This window comes from Passer montanus, unplaced genomic scaffold (genome assembly GCF_014805655.1).
Source record: "Passer montanus isolate IOZ18808 unplaced genomic scaffold, ASM1480565v1 scaffold50, whole genome shotgun sequence".
Lineage (NCBI taxonomy): Eukaryota > Metazoa > Chordata > Aves > Passeriformes > Passeridae > Passer > Passer montanus.
In genome coordinates this window covers 5540255-5563213 of record NW_024369930.1, presented here as the reverse complement: position 1 = coordinate 5563213, position 22959 = coordinate 5540255, and the positions used below count along the sequence as shown (strand labels likewise).

Sequence of the window (22959 nt, the reverse complement as noted above, 5' to 3'; positions counted from 1 at the left end):
CTTCACCTCTCACATTAAGCTGAAGCTCAGATATACATATTTCAAATAACTGCTCAGCATTTTCAGTATTTTTACCCCTTTCAAAAAGGAGAGAAAAGAACACAGCTTTCCAGGCTGGATCACACTCAAAAAATATTTCTAGTCTTGAAGCCATGCAGCCATTTCATCATTTTGCCCAGTGAATCTCCTTCAACATATACCAGTGTGGAGAGTAATCCCCAGCAAATTCTGGCTGTAGCAAGGGATTTTCTGCTCCACTACTTCTGAACATCTCCAAGCAAACACTGGACAAATTGCACAAGGGAAGGGGTCAGTGCCATTGTGAATATTTCATCTAGACAGCACAACAAAATCCAGCAGAGAGAATAGAAAGGTAGAAAATCCGTGAAAAATCACTTTTCAATTATTCTTTTACTCAGTACTACTTGTTCTTTGGTAAAACATTGCAGAGTGATTCTCTTGCAATCAGAAGGAGAAGAAACCTCTGCTCTTGGCAATCTATTTTTGGAAACTGAAAATCTCATTCTGCTTTTTTTCTTAATTCCTGCTTAGAGGAATTTTGTGATAAGGATGTAAGCCTTGTAGCTTATTAGAAATTATACAATTAACATTCAAAAAACCTACAAGTATTGATTTTTTTATTAAACTTTGCTTTTATAGACAATGACTGCATAGACAAATTTATCTCTCAGGTATTTTTCCAATTTCTAACACTTCTCTGCATGCTAGCACTTACTGTCATACATTTTCTTGTAGACTTATTTACCATTTCTGCTGTTTTTCTGTCCTCTACATAAAGCTTTTTTTAAAATAGGATCATCATTCAGCCCTGCCTTTTTACCCAGATTTCTAAATTTTTGTCTCACTAGCTGGTTTTCCTACTAGGTTAAAGACTACTCTTTTATCCTAAAAAACATACATTTGGAATTTTTACCACTGAATCTCAGGCTGCAGTTTCTGAGGTAATTTTATTTTTTCCCCATTTTTGCTCACCCTCAGACTTTCACCAAGTATCTCAGAAATTTTGTGATTTTTTTAGAGACAGTTCTTGGAGATCTGTGTGAACACAAAAAATGTCACACTAACCTTCAGAGTTCTACACCAAATTCTGGAGATGAGAATCTGAATCCGATGTGACTCTAAATGGCAATTCCTTCCAAAATGTACTTGGGTTTTGTGACACTGCACTTTCATGAGGACTTTTGATTCTAAAGGGTATTGGCTTATGACTACTTGTGGTTAGTTGACTCATGGTTAGTTTACAATAAAATTTGAGAATTCAAGTATCATCAACAGTTGCATCTGAATCCACATCGCTGCCAATTCTGATTCCCACTATGTAAAGTATGTTCAGACATCAGGACTCTCACCTCTGACCTCTCATCCTTACCACACCATTCCCACCACTCCCAGGACTGCGAGGACAGCAGCTGCCTGTCAGAAGTGCCATCTGCCACAGCACTGTGGTCCTGTGTTCCTCCCCAGCTCAGCCACTTGTGCAGCCACCAGCCCTGTAACAGGCTGTTCCTGAATCCCACCAGTCTGAACAGACCCAGACAACAACAGAGCAGAGGAAGAGGCTGGGTTCTATTCTGGGCTCTGCTACTGATGTAACAGAAAAAACTGGCAGACAGCAAAGCACTTTGCCTTCGGTCGTTAAAACCTGGGAAATGGGATATGTCTATCCATAAGCAAAAAATATTTTGAAACAGTTGGCTGAAAGCCACTATGTAAATGCTAACTATGTATTATGAGACACTGCTCCTACTTTAGGGCCCTTTCTCATTCACAGATGTTATGCTCTTAGTCAGCCACAACAGTATTTTTTAGATTGTAGGATATCTGAAGAAAATAAACTCAGTAGCCATCTCCTGGGAGGGGAAAAGAATGATCCTGACTCTGGCAGCAAGCACTCGCTGCACCTCGTTACAGCTCCTACAGAGTAAAGGAAGCAGTATTAGCATACTGCTCTGTACAGCAGCAGCTTGGTAAAACTCCATGGTGTGTGCTACCCAGTAAAGCTGACTAATGGACCTGTCTGGCATTGAACTCCATAGATCCATGAATTCATTTTATGAAGAGAAAAAGTCTCCCAAAGCATTTTCAAAATTCAAACCAGGAAGCTGATGATCAGGCAATCCTCTGACTGGCACTTAATGTTGGAATATGTCATTGCCCACAGAAAGAACAAATAATCTCTCTTAAACCTACCTGCAGAGGAGCAACTAATACACAACACTGGATATACTTGGTGGGAACAAACGTTCATCTAGCCTGGAATGACATTTTCAACAGCAGACAATGTCAGACATTTAGAAGCAAGATGAATTTGGTTTTCCCCAATCACACCATCCTTACTCCCACCAGTCTGCCCAGCTGTGACAAACGTGCAGACCAGTAACAGCCATCACTGCATCTCTGCTCTCTTAATTGTCTAATTCTTTTCTGAAGCAACCTGTGCTTCTGCTTTCCATGTCTTTTGGCAACAAGCTGGAGCAACAAAAGGTGGTGCATCACAGCACCCTGCTCTGCACCCTGCAGTGACAGGCAGGAGGACCAGCCTGGTTCCTGATGATGGCACTCCCAAGCCAGCTTCCTGTGTCCTACAAGAAAAGCAGGAGGATGTTAGATGTGCTATGCGGCTTGTCCAAAGCACAATTTAGGACAATTTTCTGCTGTTCTCCTCTTGGACCCAAACCAGAAATATCCAAAAGAAATAGAATATTACACTGAAGACCTGAGGAGCTTTCAAAGAGGCAGCATAAAAACATGCCCTGTTTCCATTTCTAGTTAGTTGTCCTCCTTGTGGGACATCCATTCCCCTTCATGGGAAAACTGGTGGAAGACAGGATCAAACTACCTGCAGGTGAAATGAAGGCTGCAACAGCCACAACAAGCTTCAGGGGATGGGTACAAGCCGGATTAATGTGCTGCCTTTCATCAGGAAAAGCTTCATGTGCCTCTGTGGACACTCCTGCAGAGGTCCCTTCCCCCTGCCATTTGTCAGCAGCCACGTTTGCATAACCTGAGTCAGAAGCTACAGTCACTCTACTTAGTCCTTGCACGAGAGTGCTCTGCCTCTGCAGCCACCACAGCTAAAAGATTTGGGGGAGCCCCTGTGCCAACCCCTCATGAGCCCCTCTGGGCATGAAGACTTTATTCTCTTGTATTTTAGGCCATAAATCGGAAATGACAGCAAAGTAATCAGGAGAGGATCATGCTGTGCCTCCTAACTCTCCTGAGTCTCCACTGATTATATAGGAGAAATCCAAGCAGACATGGAATTAAATCACTTCCCTTACGTTGGACTAGTTGAAGCTGCTCTGTAAATGACAGATTGCTAACAGCTCCCTTAATGACATCACCCAATATGTCATAAAATCTGCTGCCAACACTATGGATTTTTTCCCCCAGACAGAAGTGTTCTCTGGCTGTAGAGCAGAAGTTTCATTGGCAAAATGTGGCTCAAGAAATAACCCATAAAAGGTTCTCAGTGCATAAGGTAAGTACCACCCAAAAACTCACTGAAGAATAAAATTATCCTTGGCACTGCTTTCCTGGAACAGTGCCCCATGTCAGATTTTTCAAAGTGCTTCTGATTGAAATTATCCATCCACCATCTCTGCAGGTAGCACTCACAGCTCAGGAAGAGTATCCAGATCTTTGCCACGTTACTAGCCTTGGGTGAAAACTGTTATCTTCTTATTACTTTCAAGCCTTTTGGAAGGAAACTCTTCCCAGATGGGTATTTGCATTAGAGAAGAAACAGATATACTTGTAGTACAATAACAAGGATTATTTACCTGGAGTTTCACTATTATCCCTTTATTTCCAGGCTCACATAATTTCTTTTGCCAGAGCTGCAAGTGATAACCAGAGCATACATAGCACGAGCAGCCTTTGAGAATTTCTCAGAGACAATTCAGAGGTTCTCTATTTTTCAGACAACAGGAATCTAGCAAAATGACTACCCATCTTTTAAAATTTTGGAGTAGAACTCACTTGGGCAGCCATCAAGCATGACCACACAAAAAGTGCTTATTTATCCATTCCTGTAATTCTGTGCTACCTGTACTTTCTCCCCAGCATGCCTTGTGTGAGAATTAGCACAGCTTCACAGACTGTTTTCAAAAAGAGTAAATGTATTTGTATGGGAAATACCTCTCTAAGTGGAGCCAATGGTGAAGAAGGAGAAAGTCCTCCTTCCTTATTGAGAAAAACTAAATTCTGCTTCATGGTGCAGTGCACTGAAAGTCTCTAAGATTTGGTCCTTCTGATCAAGGTGAGGTTGCCTCTCTTCACTCAGCTGCAGAAAATCAGTGTTGGCTGCTGTTCCTCTGTCACTCAGATCCTCCTCTCTATGCATGTTATCTTTCCTGCATTCCCTCACCTATGCACTCAAAACAACCACAGCTGAACAACCAGAACATGCATAGGAAGAAGGAAAAAGTGGAATGCTAAATCTGGTGTGAATTTAAAGCTAGTTCACTCATCGGCAAGGTCCCAGGATGAGGCTCGACTGTCTTTGGTAACTCCTCGTGTATCAAGTGTACATCTGTTCCCTGCAGCAATTCTTGCCAGCAGAACACCCTGCAGAACACCAGTATGCTGGGGATGCTGAGAACCAGTGGTCTGAACAATCTGTCACTCATGTATGTTGAAAAGAGAATCACTGTAGAGACACTCGCTGGCACTGTGAGTAAATGAGCCATGAGCTACATATCTGGCTTTGCTGCAGTTGTTTTCTGAAGGAAAAAGCAAGTCAAAAAGGAAGTGTAACACTTGGCTGAATGATGAAGTGACCAAATAAACAGGATTAGCTAAATCTTGCTTATCTGTCAGTCATTCCTCTCTGTATGGAAGCAGTCTCTGAAGCTGCCCATGATGATGACAGCCTCGGTACCTGTTTGGGTTCCTGAACTGATGCATTTCAAGCTATGTCATCTTGTTATGTTATACACTCATCCTGGTCTTGCTGTCCAAGGGAAAAACATGGTTTGGCCAAATGTGTTTCACCACTAGTACTTCCAGTACATGGAATAAAAAGCTAAAATAAGCACCCATGAATTTTGTTCTCAAATTCAGATCTGCACTGCCATGACTGCAAAGTGACAGATGTCAAAGGCAAACCAAGTACCTCATTAATGCAGAGATAAACACACAGAATATGCTGTTTGGAATGACAACGCAGTGTGTTTATGTATGTATGCCACTATTTATCATTCTGCAGATGGTTGCTCACAGTGATGTACATCCACAAATATGTTTAATTTTGCCTTTTCCTTTTTTAGGTAATTAACATTTTTCCTTGTTTACACTGTCTACTTCTAAGATGGCCTAGAGATCTCTGAATTTCTCTGAGGGCAAGGGGTCACGTTGCACAAAGCAGACCAGAATCAGCATGCAATCAGTTATTTGCAGTAATAACTGTTCATGCCTGTAGAACATTTTTAAAGAAATTATCTTGGTCTCATTTTATAGCCAGGAAAGCCCAGAGAGGTGAAATGACTTCCCCAAGGTCGCACAGCAGGCTCTGCTCAGTACATAGTTACTATTGTTGCAAATTGGGTAGCTCATCAAGCTTATGCTACTCACACCACTCAGATACAATTCAAACAATAATTATTATTTCTACTGCAATTTGCACGGCAGTCAAAGCTGGAGGCCACAATCAGGATTCAGCTTATGCTGAGCTCTGTTCAAACACCAAATCAAATCCAGTCCCTGCTCCAGAGGGGCTTCCCTTCTCCGTAGGAACATTGTTCTGTGGGAACACAGGTCACACTTGAAAGAGAGGGAAGGAGAGAGGGAGAGACAGAAGGAAGTAACCTCAATGTAAAGTCTCATTTTTTTTGGATAACTGTGAAGTTTGGAAACTTATTGTTACTTAAATTATTTAGGTTAGCAAGAAATATAAATGCATTCTTGACAGTGCCTGGCTAGTTACTTAGGCAGCAGTTTATCTTCATAATCTTAATTGCACAAATACTTTACTTTCACTCCTGTGGTCTTTGATTACATTGAGAGGCAGCAATTGGATCCTGCTCTTCAGGGGACTGACTCACACTGCACTCACCCAATACTTAGAGTACACTCTACTTCTTAAGGAGTGATACTATACTTAATTTTACAACTCTCCAATCAACTGTTAGGGCAATTCTTGCTGTAGACCTTTCTATACACTATGTGCTCATACATTTTACAGCACATGACAATTTGGTACACTAGCCATGAGATAATGAATTAATTTCACTTATGCTAACTTAAAACTGCTACTAAGCTCTGCAGTAGCAAAACACATAACTCCCACCTCACTGTCTCTCACTGCATCCTAATGTGTCTCCATGCTAGCAGAATGTTATGTACCAAACATATAGCCATTCCTCTTTGGAAGCCTTAACTAAGTCTAATATAAGAATTAATAGCTCCTCTAATACTGAATAACATAGACACAATAGGATTATTTTCAAGAGTAAGATTTCTCAGTACCAAGTCAGGACTGCTGAAAGGTTCTTAGAAGTCAACTCCTAAATTTTCTGGTAGGGATCTGCTACCCTATTATTTGTTATAATGCATGTATTTGTATAAATAATGTAAAAGTGAATACAGGAAATATTTGATTGACATCCATAACCTCAGAGGGGTGGGCATATTTTTCAGATTTCAATTAAGCCGAACACTCAAAACATCTTTCCAGTCCATCAAAGCATGTGCTTATAAATCCTTTGCTCAGCTGATGTATTCTGTTGAAACAACCAGCTTTTCACTGACAATAACAGATTCTAGACCAGCACAATAATACCATAATGTACTCCAGGAGAACTTGAGAATTCACAATTTAAATACATTATTTTACAGAGCAAAAGAATGGGCATTCATTTACAATGACTTTCCTTGTCCCTATTTTCAATTGGGTAAATCCACATATAAATTAATGACCTATCACAATGCCTGTTGAGGATACAGCATCAAAAACTAAGGTAATGGAGAACTGACATAAAGAAATAATAATGTGATTTAATTTTAGACCATTCAGATTTTCCAGAAATTGATGTTAGGTGCACATTCACTTGTTCCTCTCTGCCAGGCATCACTGAAGCTCAGCAGAACTGAGGTATTTACTTAAATGATTAGAACTTGACTTTTAGTACAATGATAAATTGAAGCAATAAATAACAACAGCTTTCCTTAGCAATTGCCAATACGTATTTTGCAGCTCTTCATACACCATCCACTAATCTCCTTTAGAACCAGGTAATTCAAATTCCTTTATCATTTTCTGATACCTGTATTCATGACACTGTGGCTTTATTTTAATCCCAGGCAAAAGCACATTAAGAAGGAACTGTGATTGACAGAATATTGCTAATCAGAAACAATCCTCCCTACACTCAGCTTCATAAATTCGAGACACAAGCAAGCATAACCAGAGGGCAGGATTCAGCTCTACACTGGCAACACCCAAGTGAAAGTTATGCAGGCAAGTTGAGAGTAGAACCAGGGTTTGATTCACTTTGCCAGCAGGCTGGTGCCTAATCACTTGGGCTGTTCTCCTGTTTGTGAGACATCTGTGTGTAGATGACAGAGAACCTGCAGAAGACCCGTGTCCTGCTGAAATAGAAGTCAGAGGTCAGACAGGATCCCCTAGGCATTTTAAGCCCAGAAAATTGGATCCAGACAACTGCTTGATGGCTTGGCTACCACAGACTGACATCATATCCCAGGGGCCTGACTGCTCCTGGATGTACTGCAGAAACACTGGACTGGCCCTGCCACAGCCAGGTTAGGTCTGCCAAGGCTGTTGGTCCTTCCACCCTACTGCAGTCTGACAGGCTAAGCCAGATATGTGTAGCTGAGTGTTTCATTGCACATTCTCTGGCACATCCCTGCTCTTGAATCTGTGCTTACCCATCACCTGATGAAGTGCAAAGTAAAATGGAGCTGTCTGTACAAGTGTGATTTGCATTTGGTCCAGACTTGATTTGGGGAAAAACAGCCCCAGGGAATAAAAGAAAATACATCTCTTGTGAAGAAACAAAAATGCATTAACAATTTCACAGACTGCCTCACTTTTGCCTTGGCACAATTCCTCCACTGTACCATACAGCTAAAAAGAAATGCTGTTTGATATGTTTAACACTCAGTTTATATATACCATCTTAGGTTCAAACATAAACTCCCTGAATTCAGTAAGACTAAATTTAAACCCAGACCCTTGTATCTGCAGATCTGTCCCTCCAAGGGTACAAAATCCTGAACAGGATTTTGTGAGTATCCATACTGGATGCAAGAGCTTTCACAGACATGTACACCATCCACAGTGTTTCACTGGGAGCTCAGGCTCTGCCTTAAATACAGTTATTTGATGCACTGAACACTTGTTTATCCAGCTGAAAAAGTGCTCCCTCCTCTCTCTCCCTCTCTGAAACTGCTGCTGAAGGCAGGAAAAGAGGCAGCAAGGACAGAGAGGGAACTCAGTGCTGCCCTGCTACCCATCCTATGTGAGCAAGGACCACTCAGAGAGTCCCTTTCAACACCCAACACACTTGACACCAACCTGTTCACCCAAAACATGATACATGCAGCTGTGTATCAAAAAGATGAAGAGATTTTAGGAGTTTCTTAACTATTTATGTAACAGCATGGCAACACAAAACAATTAGGTGCATGGGAAGCTAACAAGGGACAACTTCTCCAGGAAACATCCTAGGCAAAATTACATCTCAGGTTATTCATAGGACTGACGATTTGTAAAATTGCTTTCCTGAAACTTTGATATTTCAGAATATTTTAAAGATTTGGTTTTTTGATTGCTTTCACTTTTAAGGACCAGCACTCAGACAGCATAACCAATATTTTCTTAAGGGAATCTAATATCCAAGTTGCATGAAAATGCTGAAGGCAAAGAGAAAATATGAAGCACTGCAACTGCTGCACCACTGCAACTGCTGATGTTGCCAAAGTTTTACAGTTTTGCTGGGAATTTAAGGAAATGTCTTGCCTGTTTAATCAGAATGCCAAGTAGGAATGAGCCTCACTTAAGAGATTTACAGATCTTGGTCCCTGTCTATTTTTAATCCTGGAAGTCACAGAGATAGAAGTGATACTACTTAAAAAACCAGAACAAATGGGAGTAGCATAGAAAAGAACATTCACCCAGATGAGTTTGTTTTCAGAAATGAGAGAGGAAGAAGACACACTGTTACAAACACTGCATTTTGTAATGCCTTTCAGATATTCATCTGTTTCTAGTACACAGATCAGTATTTTACCAAATCTCCTTCCTTCAGAAAATTGCTGTAGAACCTTTCTGCTCTAATAGAAACCACCTTTTAATTTTCAGCCTGAAGTGATTTATATCCAGATAATATCCATTTCTTCTTGTATCACAGTTAGCCATGAGTTTAGAACCATTAGTTTTCACTCTACAGTCCATGCATTCCAGAAGGTTCATAAACTACTTCTGAGATTTTTAGAAAATACCAAATAGCAAATAGCAATGGCAAAGTAGGCCAACAGGCTGTGATTTGTTCTAACCATGCTACAAGACATGTAGTACCACCTTTGGAAAAAGTTTAGGAAATCAAATTGAGTCAAAGAAAAATCAGTGACAAACAGTTCTTTCATTTTCCTCTTGTTCTTATCTGTTCCAGGTGTTTTTAGTCAGGACAGACGTCTTATCAACGTTCCTCTTTCCACATTAAACTAACCAAGCTTTCCTAATTTTCTTTTTTCAAGACATGTTACCACTCACTGGTTCTCCTTTTTGAAGCTACTCATTCAGAACTGCACATCAGCGTCCAGAATCCCACAGGAAATATCACAATGCATCCTTAATTTTGTCAGCATTGCCCTGAATCAGCTGGAAATACTTCACAAAGAATGTGCCAGGGCCATGTGTGTCCTGTCCAGAGCAGCACACATTGCCATCCCCTCTCCTCACAGAACCACAGACGGGGTGGTGCTGGAAGGCACCACTGGGGGTCCATCTGGGCCAACCTCCCCACTCCAGCAGGGAGCAGGTCACTCAGGACTGTGACCTGACGGCCTGTGAGGGTCTCCACTGTTACCCACCCTGAGCTGCACAGCCTTTCCCAGTGCCAGCACTGTCCCCTCCCTCCTCAAGGCCGACAAATGGCCAAGTGTCACCTGTGGCTGCTGCTGAGCCACACTAACGTGGTGCTGCCACACCAACAGAGGAATCCGACCAAATACAAATGCCTGACAGGAGCTGAACACAAGTGACTGCAGCTGGCACGACACCTGCATGTTTGGAATGTTTGGGGCTATATTTTTCTAGTGTAATGACCACGCATTGCAATTTCAACCTTTTTATTTTAATGATGGTCTAATATAACTTCACCAGTAATAGGAAGGCTAAATACTAAGATACAGCAACCAAGTAATAATTAACTTTCTTCAGAGGAATGTAAAGCTACAAGTATGAATAATTTTATTTTCATGGAAAGTCTAATACTTCTCTCATTAAATTAATCTTAAAACTTGGAATTAACTCTTTGTGAAATTACACTGAATGTCCCTTAAGTGTATGCACTCAGTGCAGAACAGTTTTATAGTGTTCAAAGATGCATTAGCCAAGCTGAAGATACCTGTGGGAAATCTGATTTTGAAACACTCAGTCTACATCAGAGAGAAGTCTCATTTATGATTTTTAGGCTCATGGGTAACATTCTTCAACTGTCTCTAAGTGAAAACCCTTTTTTATGGTTTGTTCTACATTTTTGATCACTTCTTCCTCTTGCCAAAGGTTACAAACATCTGTCTTTTTCAAGGTGAATACTAAGTCTAGTTTCAAACACAACTACATTTCACAGAAAATTTTAATCCAGAGATTATTTGTTGACAATTTAAACAAAATAAATCAGAAATTTTTACTATGGCACTAAGTCACAGCTATAAATTTGTTCAAATTAAAGGAAAAAATTCCATATTACCTTAACTTTCCTGCACAGTTAATTCTTGAGCTCCTCATTTTGAGACTTGGCTGCATATTGGTTATGTCTACAGAGATAAATGAAGCAGTACCGTGGAGCATTCCCAGGCACTGAAACTTGACGCTATTAAATTGTTAGAATTGTCCCTCAGCATGTGTCACAAGAGTGTTTGTAGTCTGTTTCATCTAACAATCTTCCAAAATATTGCCAGGGCACAGTTTGCAAGTTAGGACATGCCAGGAATGGTTCCCAACAGAATGAGTCTAGTGACCCAGTTTTAGAAGGTAAGACATGTAATAGTGTGGACACTGGCCAGAGTGGCAGCTGACTCTGCAGCAGAGGGACTCTGTACCTGCCTCATTTGTGGGTACAGGCTCAGAACCACATCTCTGTGTAGGGCCCTGGCAAGCTGAGATGGGTCAGTACAGAAATGTCTCTCCAAGAGGCACAGGATCACTTATGTCAGTGTTTCATGCTTACAAGCTGTTACATCTGGGCAAAATAACCTCCTCCAAGGCTCTTATCCCATCAAGAAGCTCCATGCAGCTGAGGAGCATTCACTTTCCACAGCCACTGCAGAAGCCTGTTATCCCACAGGAACAGGCAAAGGGTCAGACTGGAAGGAGAGACACTGCTAAAATCTTCCCTGATCTTAAGGGACCGTGCCCTGTTTTATTCACACTTCTGCTGCACACAAGGCTCACCATGACCAATAACCTACAGCAGGACAGAGGTACAGTCTAGCACAGCAGGACAAGACAACTTCTGGCTATGGTAATTGCATGAGATCACTCACTCACCTTATTCAGTAAACTTCTGCAAAGTAAGGCACTTGACTTTTGACTTTTTGAAGTAAACAAAAGAACCTCCCAAGCCTTCACAAGTAGTGTTCTCTGAACCTCTGAACTCAGAATATCTGCCTTTGACCTTGCAAGTACAGCATGTCTAGTTTTCTTCTCGATGAACTTTTCCTTTGGAAATATAACCAGAAAAATAAAGAAAGTGGAATGCGTGACAACTCATCAACTGTTTGTAATAATTTATTTCAAACCGTTTATTCCATAGCTTTCTCCTTCTGATGCACTCTCAATTACTTGATTGAATAATATTCTCTGAAATAGCACATGATGTGCTTGTGTCAAAGAGGCTCTCCACAGACGCCATCAGCTACCTTTTAAAATCAATGAAATTCATAAATTTGCATCTGGCTTCTCAAGGAGAAAATAAAAGAACCTTTTCCCCCAGTAAGCATGACCTTCTTATTCTAAGGCCAGCTTGTTTCAAGTCTTCTGCATCTCTGAATGCCAATGTGAAGATGGATAATATCTTTCTTAGAATAGACAGATCTTGAAGTCTATTATATTGCCTTTTTTAAGGATTCTAGCCATAATTCTCTCTTAGTAATTGGGAGCTGCACACTGTTCCACACAGTAATGCATAATCTGGTTATTCATTGTCATGCTGCTGCCACTGCATTTTTAACAATGCTGATAGCAACCAATGTAATCGAATTCTGCAGATTTTCCAGGCTATAGCCTTGTTCGTGTTTCTTTTTTCTTTCACCATTTTTGAAGCTTTTCAAAAATGGTGAAAGAAAAAAGAATGTTTTTATGTTTTCCTTTGTAATGCCTCAAGAATTCTGCAGATTTTCCAGGCTATAGCCTTGTTCATTTTTTTTTTTTTTCTTTCACCATTTTTGAGCAAAAATGTTTTTATGTTTTCCTTTGTATTATTGTGACCCTCCCATTCCTCACAGCTGGGTCTTGTTAGTTTTCAAATATTGAGTCCACACAACCTGATCATACCACAGATCTTCTGTTCTGATATGTTTGCTGTCTTTATGTTTGCAAGATCAAAGCTAATGCTGTTTATACCACAGTGCTAAAAAGGCTGTCTTCACAAAAGGTAAAATAACCTTCATGTTTGAAATCTAGCCTTCTTTTCTTCCATGCCTTTTTACTGCTGATAATATCTGTATGTTTCCCTCTTCTTGATTTCATTTTGGCATATAGCAATTTTCTTCATTAAACTTTTAGAAGGAATCCCTGAAAGAACTCGACAGCAGCTGTATTCTATGCCAGAGATGCTCCTGCAGCAAGAAAATAGAGCTGCTCTGACACCAGTCTCTTTCCAAAACCCCACTCCCATTTCTCTTTCCTAACCATATCTAAGTTCTCAGCTCCCCACATTTCAATAGGTAATATTCTCCTCTTTTAAACTCTTTCCCAGTTTCTTTCTCCCCTTCTTTCTTCCCTCACACATATACTTTTTCCCAGTGAAATGGTATTCATCCTCAAATAGCCTGGATAAGTTTATGCATTTCCTTTTATATCTTACTATTCTGTTATCTTACTGTTTTTCAAACAGTGGACCACAGCCCCCAGGATGTTCATAAAAGGCAATTGGGAGAGTTATAAGATGCTGAAATTTTTATTACACTCTAAACCAAAAGAAAATATCTCTTCTCCATTCCCTAAACACCTTTATCCTTCAAAAAACAAGTCTTGCTACCAAAATCTCAAATCACTCATACAAAAAAAAGATATTAACTTCTTACATGATACATTTTAGACAAGTTCCCTCTGGGATCAAGACAGATGTGTCTGTGTGATTTTGAGCCTGATGACCAATTTTAACCAAATTTGACTGATGCTACAAGCCTTCAAAACACTAAATTCTTGCAAGTTTTGTGAAAAAGCTGGAAGCAGATAAAAAATCCCAATTTCCCACCAGTGGAAAGACAGGGATAGTTTATCCTTTAACAAATATAGATGGCAACTTGAAGACATCAAACCAACAGGCAAATAGCTTTCTGCCAGGTATAGCACATGCTGTGCCTTTGTCAATGAGAGAGATTGGGAGCTTGTGAGGAGATGGAGAGTTTAGCCACCAAAGGCACAACATCATGGGATGCACAAGAGGACTTTTGGTACTGTGGGCAAAGGGTATTTGGGGGAAGAAATAACTTACTTAGAGATGGGACACTGGGCACAGCATTTCTCCCTCATTTCCACTGTTCATGTGATACATCTTTTTTTTTCATGTTTTTAGCCAAACATGAACTATATGAAAATGTTTACTTCAGTGTAATGAAACCAAAAAAGCTGCACAGCCCCATCAGTGACTTCACCCAAAACTACCCACTAAAACCTTCAGGTAATTTTCACAACCTTCCCAACTAACCTTCTGACTCACACTAGGACACAAGCAGTTCCCAGTGGCAACACTCATCACAGCCAGTGTGACAGCAGCAGCGCACAGGCTGCCACGGGGCATTCCTAGGCAAGGATGAAGGAGGTTCTAGGGATCTCTTTTAAACCCATTGGGAAACTTTCCTCTGGAGCTGAATGTACAGAAAATCAAACTGGCAGCATGATTTCTCCTCTGGGAAAAAGAAGCACATGTACCAGGCCCACTTGAATTAGATGTCCTTGTATGCTTGATGAGACAGTCCATTTGTGGGCCAGGAGAGCACTTGGCTCTTTCCCTGCTCCCTGCCTGCCTGCACAGCTCCAGCACCCCATGTCCCCAAAATGCAGAGTCAATACTCATCATAACATGATCAGAGCCTTCAAGAACCCTGATTTTTCAGAATTTTCTCCCTGATGGTCAACCATCCACTACTGTTCAGAGATCACTGAATAACTTCAGTCACCTCACCCTGCAGGTGCCATGGGAGCGTTAAACACTTTTATTAAAATTAACATCAGTGATAAACGTCAAGCTCAAAAACCTGATCAGTATTCCTGGACTTGTCTTCCTGTCTGGACTTGTCTTCCTCTCCCTTTTGCCTCCCATGTGCCTCCCCAATTTACATGTGGAGGGTATATAGTGGCAACAAAAGCTGACAGCATTGTTGGTAAGGTCCTTTGCTTCTGGTGAGTTAGCAAAGACAATTAACAAATGAAAAATGCAACTTAAAAGTTTACAAATGTACATACCTCATGGCTTATGCATTTTTGTGTAACATCAGCTTCCAAACACAGCATTTGTCAAGCTAAGGAGCACAGCATGACTTGAAATCTTCCCCTGTACATCCTCATATGCCATCATCTGTCAATTTTTAATCTTCTTTTGAATAGCAAGAAAATTCATCCTTTTAGCTTTTCTTCTTTCATTTATTTAAATCACTTCTGAGATCCTTTCTACTTTATACTTGAAAGGGTGTCTTGAAAGATATTTGACCTAGACAGAACAGGCATGGGAACCACTGCAGGTAAAGGAGTCCATTTTTTGCATACACATTTAGGGACAAGACTGGACTTTTTCACTGCAGTAAGAGCTCACATGCAGATGTCCATCTACACAGTTAGTAATTTCTCTTCTAAATAACTGTTTTCTGTTCTAAATAATTATTTCTTCTAAATAACACACTTTCATAATTCTCACATTGGTAGGATGGCTCCTACGTTTTTTGAAGTGGGAACTGAACCTAGGAAAAGATGCAAAGAGTAACAAGAAGTGCTTCTACAGGTGTATTAACCAGAAAAGAAAGGTCAAAGAAGATGTAGCCTCAGCTAAGAAATGCTGGAAAACTGGTAACAACTGACAAGGAGAAGGCTGAGGTATTCAACAACTTTTGTTTGCCTCAGCCTTCAATGATAACCTTTCTTCCCACACCTCTTGAGCACATGGACTGCAGGATGGGGACTGGGGGTGCAAAATGCTTCTGACTGCAAGTAGAGACCAGGTTCATTACCACCAGCCTGAACATACATGAGTCCATGGGAACTAATGAGATGCATGGCAGAGTCCTGAGGGAATTGGCTGGTGTAGCTGCCAAGCCACTCTCCCTGATACCTGAAAAGTCATAGGAGTCAGACAAAGTCCCAGAAGACTGGAAAATGGGAAACATTGCACCCATCTTAAAAAAGGATAGAAAGGAGGACCCTGTGAACAAACATTGCACCCATTCTTAAAAAGGGTAGAAAGGAGGACCCTGTGAACTACCAACATCTCAGCCTCTGTGCCTGGGAAGATCAAGGAACAGATCGTCCTAGAAGCTGTGCCAAGGCACATGAAGGACGGGAAGGTGATTTGGAACAGTCACCATGGCTTCACCAAGTGCCAGCCCTGCCTGGCCAATCCAGTGGACTTCTATGACGGGGTGACTCCATCAGTGAACAAGGGAAGGGCTGTGGGTGTCACTTACCTGGACTTCTGTGAAGTCTTTAACGTGGTCCCCCACAACAGCCTTCTCTCTAAATTGGATTCTGTCCCTCTGCTCTGCTGAGACCCCACCTGTGGTGCTGCATCCAGCTCTGGGGTCCCCAGCACAGGAAGGACATGAACCTTTTGGAGCAAGTCCAGAGAAGGGCCATGAAGGAAAAGTTTGGAGAACTGGGATTGTTCAGCCTGGAAGGCTTTGGGGTGACCTAGTTTTGGACTTCCAGTGCTAAAGGGAGCCTACAAGAAAGATGGCAAGGAGCTATTTACAAGGGAACATAGTGACAGAACAAGGGGAAATAGATTCAAAGTAAAACTGAGAAGTAAGTTTAGATTAGATATTGGGAAGAAATATTTTACTATGAGGGTGGTGAAACACTGAAACAGGCTGCCTAGGGAGGCTCTGGATGCCCCCTCCCTGGGAGTGTTCAAGGCCAGGTGGAAGGGGGCTCTGAGCAAGCTGATCTAGTGCAAGGAGTCCCTGCTCATGGCAGGGGGGTTGGAACTGGATGATCTTTAAGGTCCCTTCCAACCCACACCATCCTATGGTTCTGTGATTCCATTATTCTGGTTCTTAGAAATCTTACACTGCATTTGGTATATTAAAATAAAGGTTGTAGAAATAAGCCCATGTTATTATGACATCCAAATCAGTCTATGCAATTGGCTATCTTTACTATAATTTATTAGACAAATAACTATCATTTATTAAACAAATAATTCTTATGCTACGTGCAAAGTTCAGGAGACATAAATGTAAAGTACTCTCTCAAAAAGTTCTTAAGGATACTGAGGCCATGAACAAGATCCTTGTCTGGCTCTACGAGACACACTGTTCAAACACTGGTGCAAGGCTGTTTTTTTCCCTAGCCTTCTGGAACTGACCCCTGCACCAAGATCTGTCAACCAGCAGTAACAAAGGCTCCAAGAGCATCAAGGTCAAGCCTTTTAAGACTCTTACATAAAAGTCACCTGGTCCGGCAGACTGATTTCAAGCATAAAGGCAAACAGCATTGTTGCAATGAAGATTTTCTCATTTTCATTCTGAAACGGTTCCCTGTTTTAAAAGACTTTTAACTGTGGCATGTAATAACCTCTTCATTACGGCTGCTTTGGCCTCAAAGATCTGGCAGTTGAGTGACAGGAAACTAATTTTTAAAACCTGTTTAAAACAAGTCCAGGGAAAACCTGGGGAACGACAGAAAGACCAACACATGTATGACATAAATCAGTACAACTACAAAAAACCCCAGTGTATGTCAGCATGTGTACAAACATGACATATTTGTGTGACGAAAGGAAGTAAGGTATGACCAACACACCTATTTTAAGTAATTTTTCACAAAACTACTAGAGTTCTCCAAAGAAGTAAAAATTAGTGTGTACCATGATTTTAATTTACAATGTTTACTTGGATTTCCAAAAGACAATTGATGAATCTATCATTCATAAGTCTTAAAAATCCTAGACTCCCATAGGATAAAAATAAATGCCCTTGCAAGGATAAATAATTGGAAACAGATGGTAGGACACTACTGTCAATTTTTCAAGTGGAGAGAGGTCAATGGTGGAATCCTGCAGGGATCTGTGCTGGAACTTGGGAGCTACTCGTTTATTTATAAATGAGCTGGAAAACAGGATAAATGGTGAGGTGACAAAGTTAGCTGCTGATACTCATTCAGGGTAGCTACGATAAGGGTTGGCTGTGAAGAAAGACTTTACAACACTGAGTGACTAGGCAATTAAAAGTCAAATTAAAGTCAGTGTAGATAAATATGAAGTAATTTCGTTAAGGGGGAAAAAAACTTAACTACCTAAAATTATGTGCCCCAAGGTGATTATTACCACTTCAGGACTGAGATCTTGGGGTTATAATAGGCAGTTTTGTGAAAACATCAGCTATTTGTTCACTAACAGGGAAAAAATGAGTATTACTAATTACTAGGAAAAGAACAAAAATGAAAGAGAGAATATTATTTAGTCACTGTATGAATGGTTGGTTTGTCTGTCTTGAATATTGTGTGTAGGTCTGGTCCCACAGACTCTGAAAAGATAAGAGTAGACTGGACATGGCTATGGGCAGGGCAGCTGGGATGATCACAAGTTCGCTAAAACCCAACAACTAAGGACTGACTAAGGAGCCAAAGGTCTCAAAACCACGTAATTGAGGAGATACAGCAAAGCTGTAATCAGAGCCAGGACAGGGAATGTGTCTCCAAGTTCCCTGTTCCCAGCCTCTTCCAATGCATGAGCTGAGAGGATCAAATGAAACGGCCAGGCACAAGATTTAAAACACAAAAACCATTGTATCTTCACACAACATGTATAAAGCTGGGGTCTGGTGTATTGGTCTGGGGCACTGCAAATGCTAAAAGTTTACACAGGTTCAAAATATGACCAAAGTCTCAAAAAACAAAACCCAGCAAGAGCTTTTAAATGCCAAGATCCATTTGAGGAAATCCTGAGTACAAGTGCTGGAGAACAAATAATTCGGAAGGCAAAATGAGCTTTAGCTTCTCTGATGCTGTTGTGGGCCCCTGTTACAGACCACTGTTTTTAAATGCCAAGATCCATTTGAGGAAATCCCTGAGTACAAGTGCTGGAGAACAAATAATTCGGAGGGCAAAATGAGCTTTAGCTGCTCTGATGCTGTTGTGAGCCCCTGTTACAGACCCCTAAGATCACAGGACTGTGCTTTGCCAAAGTACAGAGTTTTTATGTTTTGTTCAATGGTCCTCTTACTGTGGGCATGGGCTTAGGCATCCCTTGAAAAACCTGTATATTGGTTTCATCCTGCTTGTCCATGGGACACTTCTATGCTTTTCTTCTGCTTTCTTTACGTTTTTCTTTCTAATAAGTTAAAACATCCTAGTAAAGGAAAAAAAGTAATGACAAATATAGTGAAAAAAAATCACAATGACAGAATGGAAGTGTTTAATTTATTTAACCTATAAAGGAAAAAATCTCAAGAGTTACCTTTATTTGTGAGGTTTGCTGTAAACATTAGGTGTAGAACAACAAAGAACAGTAATACCTAATTCCTAATGATTTCAAGAGTTTGTGATCATGCAGCTGCTCAGATTAGGTGAGTGCATACTGCTTGTACTTATGATTTTGCACTTGCAGAAGAGGAGGTCAGGGAATGGAGAACCAGGCTGCCAACACTGGCTCTCAAAGTATCAAGTGTACCCGGATATCATTATGCACATGCAACAAAAGGGACAATCTAAGCCATGGCTAAATCATAGGACCATCTAATATAAGCACTACTCACATACACACAGGAAATACATTTTTTCTTAGGATTTTTCTTCTTTATCATGTCATAGACCTGTCTAGGCATAGACATGATTAGGCAGCAACAAAGACTGCAAGTGTATGTGGCCAAGATACTGTTTATCTTTTTCTTACTTAATAAACACCTTTTCAAAACAAGAGCTATATCATGCTGACAATTTATAATGACTCATGCAGGACAGACTGTGATCCAAATCTTTCTTCTAAAGAAATCACTTCCTAAGCTTTAATTTGCAATCCTAAACAAAGCATGATCCCATGCCAGAAACCTGATTTTAACAAGATTTAAATTACATCAATTTTAAGTGTTGTATTACCTAACCAAATGCTAACACTATGAAAGTACACAATAGCAAGCAAAATCAAAACTATATTCATATGCTTCTTTATTTCACTATTTCAGATTCAGTCTTGTTCCTCTACTACACAGAACTATATGCATATGTAAATTATATTACTATATTCTTTTTTTGTGAGGAAAGCATTTTAGGCTTAGTATTATCTATTACTTATACTCTCCAAACAGTAAACTAATAACAGAAGTAGGTCATATAGCTCAGAGAAAGCATCATTATAACACTCCTGTCCTGCACATTTTACTCCAAGTTTTCCTTCTATCCCACCACCCTTGTTTTCTTCAAAGGATGAAACCCAAAGCAATATGGACTTTCTGGTAGTTTTTGAGGAAACTTTTTAAGCAATACAGAAATGAACAGTGAGGTAAATACTGAATTAAGGTAAAACATTCAGCAAACAATAAAGTCAGGTTCTTTCAACACCCAATATTGTTCTAGTTCTTCCAGGGCGTTCTTGTACAAATTGGGAAAGACAGCAAACAACCACTTGGCTATGCATGTATTCCCTTGTTAATTTTGGAGGGAAGCAGCCTGAGAAGTGATTCTTCTGCTGACATAAAGCTCCTTTTGTTGACTTCGAATGGCAGCAGTGCACCTCCCAGCTTTGGAGATTACAAAAATTCTGTGTTGCTTTGCCTGAAAACATATCTCCAGTCACACCTGCACACATGCAGCGTGGCACAGACTGGAGTCCAGTAGATCAGTCACATAATGGTGATTTCTTAACATTATTATTCACCTGTACAGAAACACAGTAAAGGAATCAGATTCATTTTGTCTGCCTTTCACTAGCACCTCCGGGCATGAAGTAGTGCAAACCTAGATGTTGATGTTGGAAAGCGCAAGGGATTCAGAAACTGTGCTGCCCTCCTGCATACTGGACATGAAAAAAACATGCTGAAATGCATCAAAACAGTGAATATTCATGGAACCTTTTAGCAGCAGAGCCATAAGAAGAGGAGACAGCTGGAAGCAGAAGTCCTTAATGGAGCAGAGGAGACATCAGTTGTGCAAAGATGAAACAGTTTTCTCTGCCCAGAGCCAAGTGACATGACTGTGTACAATTGACCAGACCATATCAGAATGCATGTTACTGAATGGACAGAGGAGCCACCAGCATCAAAGGGGGTTCCAGTACAGAGATAATGAACACAAAACTAAACTCACTGGAATTGGGAAAAAACCTACCAGCCTCGAGTGACTGCAGATCACTCCCCATGTGATACAGAAAGAAATTACAAGGAAACTTCAGTGAAGGAAACAGCAAAAAAATGTATAGTAGCTCACAGAAAAACATCATCAGAGAGAGAAAAGGTTAGAGCTGTTTCATACAAACCAGAGAATTCCACCAAGTCTTATGGACTAGAGGGCAAATTAAATAATGCTGAAGATGTTCAATACAAAACTCAAAAGAATTTTTGCTCAGAAACTGAAACGAATGTAGGCCAATTAAGGGGACCAAAAAAGTGTTTGTGAGCCCATTTTGGTGACATTTTGCTCTGTTTCCCTAACAGCTTCTTCCTGCTTATTCCCAAATGTCAATTTCAGGGTTTTACTATGAGGACATGTAACAGGTACACTTTGATTTTAGCCCCTTTTCCCCTCAAATGATTGAAGAATTAGTATTTTCTGTCTTGCTAAAACTGCTTGTATGTATTACTCTCTTAATTCTACAGACCCTCCCAGCTGCACACAAATAACCAGTTCTCCACTAACTTAGAGGTAAAGCTGTGCTGGAAATGCAGAAAGGGATGTCCTGGAGTTTTCCCTCTTTCCTACCACACACTTTCCCCAGGGACACACTGAATGTGATGGGGAAAGTAAAATGAAGTCAGATCTTCTGAAAGAAAATCAGCAACTGAAATATTTTTCTTTACACTCCTAACATATCGTGGAAAATAAACCTTGTGGACAAGTGAAACAGACCCCAACCAAAACTCATGCATGCCACATCCAACGACCTCACCTGCCCTTCCAGTTCACCAGCAAAAGACCTCGCCAACCCCTCCCACGGAGTGAAGTGGGCTCTGCCTTGGCCAGGTGGAACTGTGGGAGCGGGACTAAGCTCCAACAGGCGGGCAGCTGCCTTCACCCACCGTGGCCAGCTCGAATTGTCCCCACTGCCATTTTCTCCTGACCTTTACAACAGACCAAGGGCCGGAGGACACCCACCCGCTGCCGCCCGCTGTCCCTGTAGCTGCTGGAGCTGCCCACGGGTCGCTTCCCGCACCGACACCGGGCAGCATCCCCGGGCAGCCCTCGGAGAGCTGCGGGCTGAGCCCGCCTTGGCCCACGCCCAGTCGGGCGGCGGGGCGGCCCGGGGCAGGCACGGGCACCGCTCTGCGACGCTGCCGATGTGTCGCGGCACCCCGAGCATCCTCTCCCGGGCCCCGGGCGGCCCCGGCGCAGCAAGTTTGTCCCGAGCCGCCCGCGCCCCGGGCCGGGCCGGGCTGTGCCGGACAGGGCGGCGCGGAGCCCCCGGCACCGGGGCCGCTGCCTCCACTCACTCACCCGAGGTCAGCTGCATCCAGGCACAGATCTTGTAGACGGTGGCTGTGTTGCAGAAGAAGAAGAGGATGAAGCAGACGATGCAGGCGATGATGAGCATCATCGAGAGCCCGATGAAGAAGGACGCAGCTTTGAAGGCTCCCGAGGGCAGGCTGGAGAAGTCCGTGAAGCTGCCCCGGCAGGTGAGTTCCCGGCTGAAGCCGTTGCCGATGCAGTAGTGGAAGAGCCCGAAGTAGCCCGCCTGCGGGGTATCCACGCCGTCCCCGATCCAGTACGGCTGGATGAAGCACACCACGTTGACGATGGCAAAGCAGATGGTGAAGATGGCCCAGAGCACGCCGATGGCCCGCGAGTTCCGTACGTAGTTGGTGTGGTAGATCTTGGCTGCCTCCTGAGCTGGGAGCATCCCCGCTGCTACTGCTCCTGACGAGCCTGCTCCTGTAGCCGCCGTCCCTGCAGCCGCTCCGGGCATCCTCTCCGAGAAGGTGCCCCCCTCCCCTTCCTCCTCCTCCTCCTCCGCCTTCTCCTCCTCCTCCTCCCCGCTCGCTCCGCTCGACGCGACGCGCTCCGCCGCCGCCGCTGCGTGCGAGAGCCGGCGAGCCCCTCTGCCGGGCTTCAGCGGCTCCGCGCCAGCCCCAGCAGCCGCGGCAGCGGCGGCAGCACCGGCACCGCCCGCC

At 42.1% G+C, this 22959-nt stretch overlaps 1 protein-coding gene across 3 annotated transcripts in view; it reads right to left on the bottom strand.

Annotated features, from left to right (window-relative positions):
• The window catches only part of LHFPL3 (LHFPL tetraspan subfamily member 3), a 235926-nt gene extending 213161 nt beyond the window's left edge, over positions 1-22765 (bottom strand). For all 3 annotated transcript variants that reach the window (XM_039723789.1, XM_039723788.1, XM_039723790.1), the window contains exon 1: positions 22286-22765. In XM_039723789.1, the coding sequence (XP_039579723.1) occupies positions 22286-22754 (469 nt within the window). In that variant the 5' untranslated portion in view covers positions 22755-22765. The remainder of the gene's footprint in view (positions 1-22285) is intronic.
• Positions 22766-22959: the final 194 nt, after the last annotated feature.